The sequence below is a fragment of the Typopeltis vanoorti genome, chromosome 15 (assembly GCF_054136105.1).
Source record: "Typopeltis vanoorti isolate ZY-2024b chromosome 15, IOZ_Tvanoo_1.0, whole genome shotgun sequence".
Taxonomy (NCBI): Eukaryota; Metazoa; Arthropoda; class Arachnida; order Uropygi; family Thelyphonidae; genus Typopeltis; species Typopeltis vanoorti.
In genome coordinates this window covers 47514869-47527569 of record NC_143563.1, presented here as the reverse complement: position 1 = coordinate 47527569, position 12701 = coordinate 47514869, and the positions used below count along the sequence as shown (strand labels likewise).

The window sequence follows — 12701 nt, the reverse complement described above, 5'->3', positions numbered from 1 at the left end:
CCACCTTTGATACGAGTTGCCTTGGTGTTGTACTACCAAGTGGTAACTTACACTTGGATTTGCCGATAGTTTTTCGGTATGAAACTCATAGATCTAAGTCCTAGTTCTTAGAGTTTCGCTTACTGGCAGATAAACATCAAAGGATTTGTATCCCCTTCATTATTATTAAGGTTGCCAGAAAAATAGCCTTTTGGCTTTTATTCTAAATTATATGAAGTGTTCACATTATGGGTAAATACCAAGAATAGCGATCAGAGCTTGCTCCACCCTTTCTATGAGTTGCCTCAGTTTGCACTACCAAATGGGTCAGGTGCTACACTATCCAGGTATTTGCTTACGCTTGGAATCGCTGAACTTTATATAGTTTCTATATTCGGCATGAAACTCTTTGTGTTCCTTATTCGGCTAAGAAACAATATGGAATGCAATATCCCTTAACTTAAATAAGTTCATGTTGCAGAATTGAAGCCTTTGGCTCTTCATATAATTAGTAATTTATTAGGACACCTTCTTGGCAATTCTCATAGAAGGGATGTAAGTTCTGTTCGCTACAAACTTGGTATTAACTAGGTCTACCTACTCACTGATCAGACTACAATAAAGGTTGAAACTGGTCTGGGTAGTGACCTTCTCTCATAATGTAGAACATTAATACATCTCCTAGGAGCTAAGTTCACATTGTTGGTAAATACCAAGAATAGTGATCGGAACTTGCTCCACCCTTTCTATGAGTTGCCTCAGTTTGCACTACCAAATGGGTCAGGTGATGCACTATCCAGGTATTTTCTTACGCTTGGAATCGCCGAACTTTATATAGTTTCTATATTCGGCATGAAACTCTTTGTGTTTCTTATTCGGCTAAGAAACAATATGGGATGCAATATCCCTTAACTTAAATACTTTTTTAAGCTATTTTAGGTCTTTAGTAATAGGTTGGTAATAGTTTTTATCATTATCATCTTTGGATTAGTTTATGATCTTTTTTGCAGACATTTTGGACCTCAGTATATGCAGGAAAAGTATTTACAGTATGCCTTTATTTTTACTGTGGATGACTTAACATGCTTATAAAAGAAACAAGACTTAGATTTTGAACTTGAATTTTATGGTTTTGTTTTATTTTTTTGTTGTTCCTAATATTTATGTGGTGGTTATACTTCCATAAGTAATTGTCATTATGTAAGCAGGAGCAGTTGCTTATAATTTAAAGTGATATATATATATATATTTTTTTTTTTGCATATATATATATATAGGGCTGTACATCAATGTCTGGTAGCCAGCGAGGTTATATTAGCAATGACCACGAGGCATGTGTCAGTTACATCAGCAGCCAACATCCTTTGCATCCAGAAGTATTTAGTATTGTTAGGCAGGCATGCGTACGGAGTCTAAGCTGTGAGGTAATAATCCTTTCCTTTAGTGTTACATGATGATGAGCATTCATTTCAGTAAAATTATGGATATGACTGGAAAGGCTGGAATAGAACTGACTGGAAAGGCACCTGTTGCTCACATCAAAACATGGTATGAACGTCAATTCAAGGAGGCCCGGCGGGGGGGGGCTGGTGGTAGGCCAGGTCTCCTTGAATTCTGATGACTCGAATTTTTGAAGACTAGACACTCAGGGTAGCCCCTGAGTTTCAAAACGTGACATAAAAAGGCTTATCATTTTATATATATAGGGTAGATATACACACACACTTATATACTCCAGATGATGACCTTAATAGGAAGGTCAAAATGTCAGGAAATTAAAGTAATTATTCCTAACACTGTTGTAGTCTCCATAATTTTACTGAAATGAAGTGAGGTAATAAATCTGTTTGTGGTTTATTTTTAAGTGGAAAATACAATTTCAGAAGTACATAATCAATTTTTATATTTGTAGACTTTTTTTTTTTTTTTTTTTGCTTCTAAAAATTAATATAGTTAATGTAATAATTATCTACCATTTATTTGGTGCCCAAGTAATCCAAACTTCAGTTTACTGCTTGAGTGAGTTAACTTGTCAACTGACGTTTGAAGCAGCATTTTGCAACCACATATACAGTGAATGGGCAATAAATTAGTTTCCGAAACTTTAATTCAAACAAACAAAATGAATGAATTCTCAACATTTTTAATTAAAATGTATTCTTCCTTAAAAGTTAAGATTATTAAGATTAAATTACCTGATGGGAATCTTGGATAATATATCAGAGTAGAATACTCTTTTACTTAGTAAACATATCTATTTAATGAGCATTTAGAAAACACTACAATCAGTGTGTTTAGCATATATGTTCATGAGCATGTACACACACAATGATATGAATGTTATACTTACAATATATTAATATATTGTTCATCAAATTCCTGATATGTACCTTCAGGGGATGTACAGGATAATTATGATAGTACTACATGAAAAAGTTACACCATTCTAACTTCTGATCAGCAATTTTCCTTCAATTTAGTCTATTATCTGTTAAGAATCCATTATAAGATCTTTATATTTCTGTCTTTTAAGGCACGTTTTACTGCATCCATCTACATCTTGGTCTTCCTCTGGGTCTTTATCCTGCCAACCTGGCAAAGAACACTTGTTTTACTAATCTTTCCTCTTCCATTAAGTGACCATACCACCTGAAATTAGCTCTATTAACACATTCCTGGATACTAACAATGGCAAGTTCTTTCCTGTTATCCTCATTTTTAATACAATATTGCCATTGATGATGCTATCTGTTGACTCCACTAATCTTTCTCAAAACTCTCATATCACAGGTCTCCATTCTTTGAGCAAGTGTTTTTTTTCTAATCCAGCTCTCAGATTAATAAGTTGAAAGTGGTTTGAAGACTGTCTTTTATACAGCTAATTTAGTGTTTGACTAATTTCTTTCTTATTCCATATAAATTTATTCAGCTGTTCAGCTGACTTCCCACTATAAAAGCTTTACTAATTCTGTTGTCTATTTCCACGTTCAATTTGCCATCTTCACTAAAAATTCTGCCTAAATTGATGTTTTACTTGTTCTTGTTCCCCATTCAGGATACAGTTGAAATTTTCAATGTTTTTACCTATTTTCATTGTCTTTGTCTTTTTGTTGCTGATTTTCATACCAAATTTATTACAACCGTTATTTAATTTAGTCAGGGAATCTTGCATACTTATGCTGGATTTATTCAGAAGTATAACATCATCTGCATAAAATAAAGAGCTAAGATTAACATTGCAAATTTTGATATCATATGTAATACTGCATTCCTTCATAATGCGATCCATATAGATAATGAATAACACATGGAGATAACATGTACCCTTGTCGCACACATCTAATTTAAACATCAAACCATCTTCCTGTACCTCCTTCAATACTAACTGTTGACTTACAGCTTAAATAGAAACTATGTATTGCTCAGTATAATGTCCCATTTACACTATATAACTAGCATTTTGAAGTGCTCTCCTTTTGGTACCTTGTCATATATCTTTCCCAGTTCTACAAAAATTAGATACAGATTCTTGTTATATTTTCACGATGTCTTTAAGTGAAAATTGATCCTGACAATCTCTTTTTTGATCTAAACCCAGCTTGTTCTACTCCAAGTTTCCGTAATTTTTCTTAACTATTTCTCAAATATACTTGCATAAATCTTGCCAGCAATACTCAGTAGGGAAATACCTCTGTAATTCTTAAATTCAGTGTTATTTTTCTTTTTATAGGTGCATACTATGAGATCTCTGCTCCAATCATTTGGAATTCGACCTTCTGAATTTTACAATGCAGGCACTGTAAAACCTTTATACCTCCATATTTGAGCATTTCTGGCTGAATTTCATATCCTCCAGCTGCCTTTCCACATTTCAGATTTTTTGACAACTTTTTCTAATTCAAGTATGGATAAGACTGCTAAATGAAACAAACCATTTGGAATGTTTGTTTCATTTAGCAGTCTTGCAAAGTAATTACTCCAGACATCTGGAATATCTTTATCTTCAGTGTTCATGTCACAATTATCATCTCTTATTTCTTTTACAGTACTTTTGCCTCCGTTTCACAGCTTTTTTCATTTTTTCTTCAATGATGTTTTGTGTATTTGAGGCTATAGTTCACCTCTAAAGCTGCAAAACTTTGATTTATTTTAAAACTTTCTTACACACTCTTTTTTTCAATATGAAATTCAATTTGATCCTGCTCAAAATGAGATGGTGATCACTTCCTTCAAATCCTCTGTATATTCTTGTGTCCTGAACCAATGGTGAAACATTGCTATTAACTACAACATAATGAGACTGCTTATTTCTTGCATCTTCTCTCCATGTAAATTTATGCACATTTTTATGTTGGAACATGGTGTTAGTATTAACTAATCTATGTCCTGAAGATAAATTCAGCAGGCAATCACCATTATTATTAGCTTTGTGCTTTTCTCCAAATTTTCCCAAAACATTTCTATGTCTTATAATCATTTCCTACTCTGTTGTTTAGATCTCCAAGAACCAGTTTTTTCATTGTGTCAGCTGCCTTCTGTAGTGACTCAAAAAATTTCCCTCTTTCTTCCTTCTGTGGATCATAAGCACAAATAAGTCTTATTGTCCAGTTCCCCATTCTGATATTTTCTCACATCACTCTACTTGATATTGCCTGCCATTCAAGAAGATGATTGTCATATTTAATGTTGAATACTATGTCTATTCCCTGTTTTCCTTGATTGTTATTGCCTGAATATAACATTTTCAGAGAATATATTGTTTCATAAAACAAAAATAATAATAATTTGGTTGTGATCTACTGAACAGATTTCACAGTCTGCTGATGGTGGTGGTACAACCCCTAGTTTGGAAAACACTGGTCTAGACACTTAGAAAATATGCCTCTGCAACTTGCTAATGTCAGTTTCACTCACATGTCACAGACTAAAAGTAACTAATTTGAGTATATTAGGTTGCAGTTGGTTAGAGTAATATTGGAGTGGCAACATTGTAGAAATTACTAAATAAAATAAGTGACAAGTATGCTTTACAACAAGTATGTTAGATTAACAACAGCAGAAATGAAGTTTATGAGAAAAACTGCAAAATATACCCTATTTGATCACAAAAGAAACGAAGATATTATGAAAGAATTAAATCAAGAACCATCATCATCATCATCATATTCCTGCCATGCACCCTCAAGGGGTGTACAGGATATGACAGTACTACATGAACAAATTACATCATTACTAACTTCCTATTTACAATTTTCCTCCAAATCAGTCTGTTACTTGTCAAGACTCCAACATTATCAGATCTTATATTTCTATCGTCTAAGGCACTTTGTACCGTATCAATCCACCTATATCTTGGTCTTCCTCTGGGTCGTTTTCCTGCCAACCTGGAAGAGAACACTTGTTTTGCTAATCTTTCCTCTCCCATTCTATTTAAGTGACCATACCATCTGAGATTAGCTCTGCTAACGCATTCCTGGATGCTGACAATGTCAAGATCTCTCCTAATATCCTCATTTTTAATATGATATTGCCATTGATGCCATCTGTTCACGCCTCTAATCTTTCTCAGGACTCTCATATCTGCGGTCTCTAGTCTTTGGTCAAGTGTTTTACTTCTGACCCAGCTCTCAGATCCATAAGTTAAAATTGGTTTGAACACAGTCTTGTATACAGCTAATTTAGTGTTCCGACTAATTTCTTTCTTATTCCATATGAATTTATTCAATTGACTTCCCACCATACCAGCTTTGCTGATTCTGTTGTCTATTTCTATATTTAGTTTACCATCTTCAGTAAAAATTGTGCCTAAGTAGCTGAAATGTTTTACTTGTTCCACAGGTTCTCCATTCACAACACAGTTGACATTTTCAATGATTCTGCCTATTTTCATTGTCTTTTTATTGCTGACCTTCATACCATATCTATTACAACAGCTATTCAATTTAGTCAGAGAATCTTGCAGACTTATAGCGGATGTATTTAGAAGTACAACATCATCCGCATAAAGCAAAGTGCTGACATTAACATCTCCAATTTTGATATCAGGTTTAATACCACATTCCTTCATAATGTGATCCATATAGATAATGAATAACAGAGGGGATAATGTACATCCTTGTCTCACACCAGATTTAACATTAAACCATCTTCCTGTACTTCCTTCAATTCTAACTGCTGACTCACAACTCAAATAAAGACTAAGTATTGCTTGATATAATGCCCCATTGACACCATATAACTGCAGCGTATTGAATAGCTTCTCTCTTGGCACCTTGTCATATGCCTTTTCCAAATCGACAAAACTTAAATACAGATCTTTGTTATATTCCCATGCTTTTTCGACTATTTGTCGTAAAGTGAAGATCTGATCCTGACAGCCTCTATTTGGCCTGAATCCAGCTTGTTCTTCACCAAGCTTTTCTTCCACAATTCTTCTCAACCGTTTCTCAAGTATACTTGCATAGATCTTGCCAGGAACACTCAGTAGGGAAATACCTCTGTAATTCTCACATTCAGTTTTATTTCCCTTTTTATATATGGGTACTATGAGAGCTCTACTCCAATCATCGGGAATTCGTCCCTCTGTCCAGGCTTTCTGAACTATGCAGTGCAGCCACTGTAAGACTCTTATACCACCATACTTCAGCATTTCTGGTCAAATATCATCTACTCCTGCTGCCTTTCCACATTTCAAGCCTTTGATGGCTTTTTCTACTTCAAGTATGGATATGTATTCCTGACTGCATGCCTGGTCAGTGTTTTTTATCACTGTGCTGTCATCACTACTTGTTTCATTTAGCAGTTTTTCAGAGTAATTACTCCATACTTCAAGGATATCTTTTTCTCCTGTTTTCATTTCACCTTTATCATCTCTAATTCCTTTTACAGCACTCTTTCCTCCATTCTTAAGCTTCTTCAACAACCTCCAGAACATTTTGCCACCTTCTTGATATTTATTTTCTATATTCTTGCCAAAGTCCTCCCATGACTTTTGTTTAGCTAGTTTTACACACTGTTTAGCTTTCTTACATTTGTCTCTGTATTCTGTAAGAGTAAAAGCTGACTTATTTGCCAGGAACTTTTGATATGCTTTCTTCTTTTCCTTCACTGCCTCTTTAACTTCCTGTGTCCACCAGGGAGTTCTGATTTTTTTATCCTTGCACACAACCTCACCACATGCCTCTCTGGCAGAATCAATCAATGTTTCCTTCAGAGTTTGCCACTGAATCTCCAAGGCTTGATTCCTGTTCTCAAACTCTTTCATTTTCTTTTCAATAATATTTCTGTATTTTAGTCTACAGTTCACATCTGAGAGCTGCTCAACTTTTATTCGCTTTAAAACTTTCTTACATGTTATGCTTTTCAATATGAAATTCAATTTTATCCTGCTCAAGACTAAATAGTGATCACTTCCAATTTCAAATCCTCTGTACACTCTGGTGTCCTGCACCAGGGAGAAAACATCACTATCAACAATAACATAGTCAATGAGACTTTTCTTATTCCTAACCTCTTCTCTCCATGTGAATTTGTGCACCTTTTTATGTTGGAACATGGTGTTAGTAATAACCAGTCCATGTCCTGAGCAGAAATCCAACAGATATTTGCCATTATTATTAGCTTTGCTCTTTTCTCCAAATTTTCCCAAAATATTTTTGTATGTCTCACAATCATTTCCTACTCTACTATTTAGATCCCCAACAAGGACCAACTTTTCCTTTTTCATTGTGTCAGTTGCTTTTTCTAAAGCCTCAAAAAATTCCTCCACTTCTACCTTAGTAGAACCTTCTGTGGGACCATAGGCACAAATAAGTCTCATTGTCCAGTTCCCCATTCTCATATTTGCCCACATTACTCTACTTGAGACTGACTGCCATTCAAGAAGATTAGCCTCGTATTTTGTGTTGAATACTATGGCTACTCCTTCTTTTCCTTGATTGTCATTGCCTGAATATAACATTTTGTATTTATTGCTCAGAAAGATCTCACCAGTTTTGGTCTTTTTTGTTTCAGTCACCCCTATTATGTCGATCTGGTACTTATCTAATTCCTCAGCTAGCTCCATTTCTTTGCCATTCAGGCTTCTTACGTTGATAGTACCGATCTTTAACTCTGGTGATGTTGAGTTGGGGTTTGTTTTCAGATTTGTTCCAGTAGCTGACTTTTCGCTGTTCGCCCTGGTTCCCTGGCGAAAACAACGGGGGCCTTGTTTAACCGGGCGACGCCCCAGCCGGCATGAAATTTTGTCATGTTGTACCATCATTTTTTATTTTGGTTTAACCAATAAGAATACAATTTGGTCGGCTAAATCCCAAATTGCCAGCCCATCCTCGTTCGTTCAGTATCAAAGTAGATACCCAACAGGGTGCACCACGAGAAGGTGAGGATTGGACATTAGGTCAGAAGCCCTGGTCGGTTCTCCGCATTCCTTTAAAGGCTATGTGGAGGTCTCCTCTCAGTTATACAGCTTTGACCCTTAAGCACCCCAATCAAGAACCAGTAATAGAAAAATTAAAAAATATAAATATAAATGGATGGAACACGTTCAAAGAATGTGAACAGAAAGATTACCAAAACAAGCCTTAAAGTACAAGCCATTAGGAAAAAGAAAACCAGGACATTCTCTTAAACGATTCAACGATGACTTCAAAGGCCAGAACAGGCCATGCTAGGCCTAAATCCTTGATACGTATGATGATGATGACAACTATGCTTTATCTTATAATTCATTTCCATAGTACATTCAGAAATTCTGTAAGCAAAAATTTGTTTGCAAAGTTACTAGGCATGCACACTCTCTTAACCAGTGTGCACATGCACATAGTAGGAAGCATTGCTGCTTTCCTTAAATACCTATTGACTATTTCCCATGCACTATTGACACATATTTGGCAGTTTCTTATGTCATGGCACTGCTCCAAGCTTCTTCCTGAGTTTGCCATAATCACCAGCATTGTTGTTCCATTTGTATGCTTTTGTAATTGAAAATTTCATGTGCTTAGCCACCTCTCAGGTCTAAACTAATAAACTATACATCCCAGTTGTAGATGAAGTGGTTACCTTAATTATGGGCAAATTCTCTGATCCATACTATCAAACTCCAGGCATCTTCCATCACATGTTGTTTCGGTTAATTCTCTTTCCATTTCCTTCCTTTCTTTTCTCCTCCTAATCATGTCCCATGGTTGAATTTCCTATAATGATTACTCACTGCTCATTGAGCTAATCTACCAATGCATTTCATCAATTGTCAACCAACTATATATTTGGCGTTTTTTTATCTTACAGAAAATAGCATAATATGCACTACCTTCCACTTCTTGCTGAATTTCTATACTTTCTGGCTGAAATTCTTTTGCTGTAATTAGCAGTTTTCCTTTTCTCCCACTATGAAAACTTAGATAAATCTTCCACAGAATTTTGCAAAGGAAAATCAACTGTTTGTTAATTCACTTAATAAACATTAATTACTAAAACTCCATAGTTCTTTCTCAGGTGCTCAGTATTGCTCTTTTTGTCATATGAGTGTGCAAATCAACCAGTATAAGAGAGAATTTTATTTTACTAAATGAAGGGCAAAATGTCAGATTTTTTTGCTGAAATCACATTATTTTCTGACATGGTTCAATGAAATTAAAGTATTTATTTAATTACATAAATAAAGTATTTATTAAAGTAATAAATTACCTATTCATTGGCAGTGTATAAGACACTGGCAATCCATCCATGATAAAAATTTTCCAAATTTTTATCATGGATCTTTTAATTCTAATTCCTTTTATATCTTTAGGTTTAATATTCTAATTAACAGAAATATTTTTCATTGTACTCAGAAGCATTGTCTAATTTTTTTTTTTTTTTTTTAAACTTTAAATATTAGGTGTGCCCAGGTCGAGAAGGACCAATATACTTTGGTGATGATCACAGGGGTCATATTTTAAGTCATACGTTTTTTATGAAAGACAGTCAGGCCAGAGGATTTCAAAGCTGGTATAGCATTGTAATTGTAATGATGGATAAAATTTTCTTACTTAATTCTTGGCAGTTTTTGATAAAGCATTTGCAGCAGCTGATTCATGAACTTCAGGCCAAAGCAAAAAAGGTAATTTATTAATGTGACATTATTATTAAAACTTGTATCAAGTTTTGACTATTATTATTTCCATAAATTGGATGACTCATGCTAACTATTCTCTCCTTAAACTCATTCTTTGACAAAGTACTCATGTTCAGTGGCAAACCTCTTCAACTCATTCATAACTCTCCGAGCAAAAAATCTAGTATTCGTGCCTTCCTTAACCAGATTCTTGCATAACTTCCTAGATTTGATCGTCATCAATGATATATTTTTTTCATATTGTCTACTAATAATCTGATGTTATTTGTTATAGCATATATTTGACAAAATACCATGGTTGATCTCTAGAGAAGGATTACATGATGATGTGATCCTACTTCAAGGATCTGTGGTACGAAATGTGCTATAGGTTTAAAACTATTCATGAATGTAATTAGGATTGCTTAAGAGTCAAAATAGATAGGGAATAGATAGTCAAAATAGTCAAAAAGTAATGTAAAAAAATTTTGGTATCATTTTTGGTTACATTTATATAAACATGGCTTTTTTTTGTCTCTTCAAGCCACCATAAGTGGTAATGTTAAACACCAAGAATGTAATTCATCTTCCACCCAATAGTATTACAACCATAGGCTCCATAGCTCAGTTGATATAGATGAAGTCCTTTGGTCGGAAAGACCTGGGTTTGATTCCAGTCTATAATTTGAGGAACCTTTATCTGCTCTCACTAAAGATGAGTTAGCCAGTCTCATATAGAGGTAGAGGGTTTTTTCACCCTGGGTTTTTCATCCCTCACAACAGGCATACCAGCCCTTGAACACACGTATTTATAGTCATAAATACGTACTAAATCCCTCTTTAGGAAGACTCAACCATTCCTAAGGGACCGATGAGAAATGGGGGGAACCCCATACGAATAAATAAAAGTACTACAACCTCCATAGTGACAGTGTTGTTTGTAACATTTACATTTCCCATTCTGAAAGAACTGTTAGTACTTTTTAGCTAAAGGATGTTAGCTTATTTCATATGGAAGTTGCAGGATTTATCATCTGTCAAAACTGTAGCCAATTTGAGAACACCCATTACCTGCAAATGCATATATGCCTGTTTTTCATATGTCATCTATACTGTATATTTTGAGTAAACAGATATATTACTAGTGTCAGTAATTACTAGTGTCAATTACATGTATAATTGACACTTAGAAGAACTTATAAACTTCAAAAGAGGGTCTTTTCATAAGCTACCTCCATGACATTGGTAGAAGACTATATTACTCAAAATCATCATCAGATATTATCAGCTCATGCAAAATTCAAGGGGATACTTCAGCCAAGAAATGCATAGGAATATCCATGAAGTTTGCCCTAATATTGAAAGGATGCTATGGAAATATTAGCAGTCCAATGTATAAATAATCATCCTGGAATTCAAAGAGCTACACAGCCTTGGCTTTTCTGTGGAAGAGCATTGTATGCAAACTACATAGCAGCCATAGTAATCAACGGTGCAAACTACACTTGTATGAAGAATGTTATGAGTGTTCTGTAGATCATGATACACCCTTTTATTGATAAGTGTAGGTGTGGTGTGAATGCCTGAGGAATGCCTTATTGACTGTGGTGTTTGAGAGCAAAGATGTTAAATTTTCTGATACTGTTTCTCCTGGTATGAACTTTGGCCATTGGTTTTAGTACCTGGAAGAATGAATGCATGATGGATGCAACACTTCTTGATAATGCAGTGCTTCTTAGGTGTAGGTGTGATGAATGCATGAGGAATGCCTTATTGACTGAGTGTATCGGTCTGACTGTTTTATGTTGAGCCCATACACGAGAGGTTGGTTGATCAACCTATAGTATATTAGTACCATATATGGGTAGTGGGTTGGGGAAGGAGAAACTTGTTTACATTTGATTTAAAAGCCTGTATATTGTATTCCTTGGGAAATACATCAAGGGGAAGACTGTTCCACAGTACAGCAGTAGCAGGGATGAAGGAGGAGGAAAAGAAACTTGCTGTAGGTTTCAAGGTGTACTGTGAAAGGATGTTGGTTGGCAGCTGTACATGTTTCAACAGGCTTAGTACTGAGTGGGGGAATTATTGATGCTATTTTAGATGAACATTTGCTGTGGAAATATTTATAGAATACCCAAATTGCAGACCAACCGTCTGTGTGAAAGTGTGTATGTGGGTGGGGGGTTGGTAGGAGATGGGCCATTTATCAAAGCATTCTGAGGGAGCTTTTAGGAGCCCAACTCCAAATGTGAGAGCAGTATTCGATAGCTGGGTTGATTTGTGATTTATATAAGGTTAACAACTGTTTAGAGATGAAGTAACGTCTTGAGCGAAAGAGAAATCCTGGTTTTTTAGAAGCTGAGGATGCAATGGTTGTGATATGTTTATGCCAGGAGAGGCCTGATGTCAGGGTTATTCCAAGAAGAGAAATCTCAGCTTGTCTGGAAATTTGAGTGTTATCAAAAATAATACTGGGGGAAAATGGTTCTTTTTTGTGAGAAATAAGACAGAATGGATTTTACTAGCATTGAAATTGCACAAGTTATCTAAGCTCCATTGGAGGATGGCTTTGAGATAAGAATTGAGCTCAGTGGTGGTTTATGTTTTTCCCTAGCAAGGTTTG

At 35.2% G+C, this 12701-nt stretch overlaps 1 protein-coding gene across 1 annotated transcript in view; it reads left to right on the top strand.

The window, feature by feature from the left end:
* The window catches only part of BHD (folliculin), a 175974-nt gene that overhangs the window by 23251 nt on the left and 140022 nt on the right, over positions 1-12701 (top strand). Inside the window, exons 3-4 of the mRNA XM_090405342.1 lie at positions 1257-1403; positions 9860-10081. Of these exons, the coding sequence (XP_090261468.1) occupies positions 1257-1403; positions 9860-10081 (369 nt within the window). The remainder of the gene's footprint in view (positions 1-1256; positions 1404-9859; positions 10082-12701) is intronic.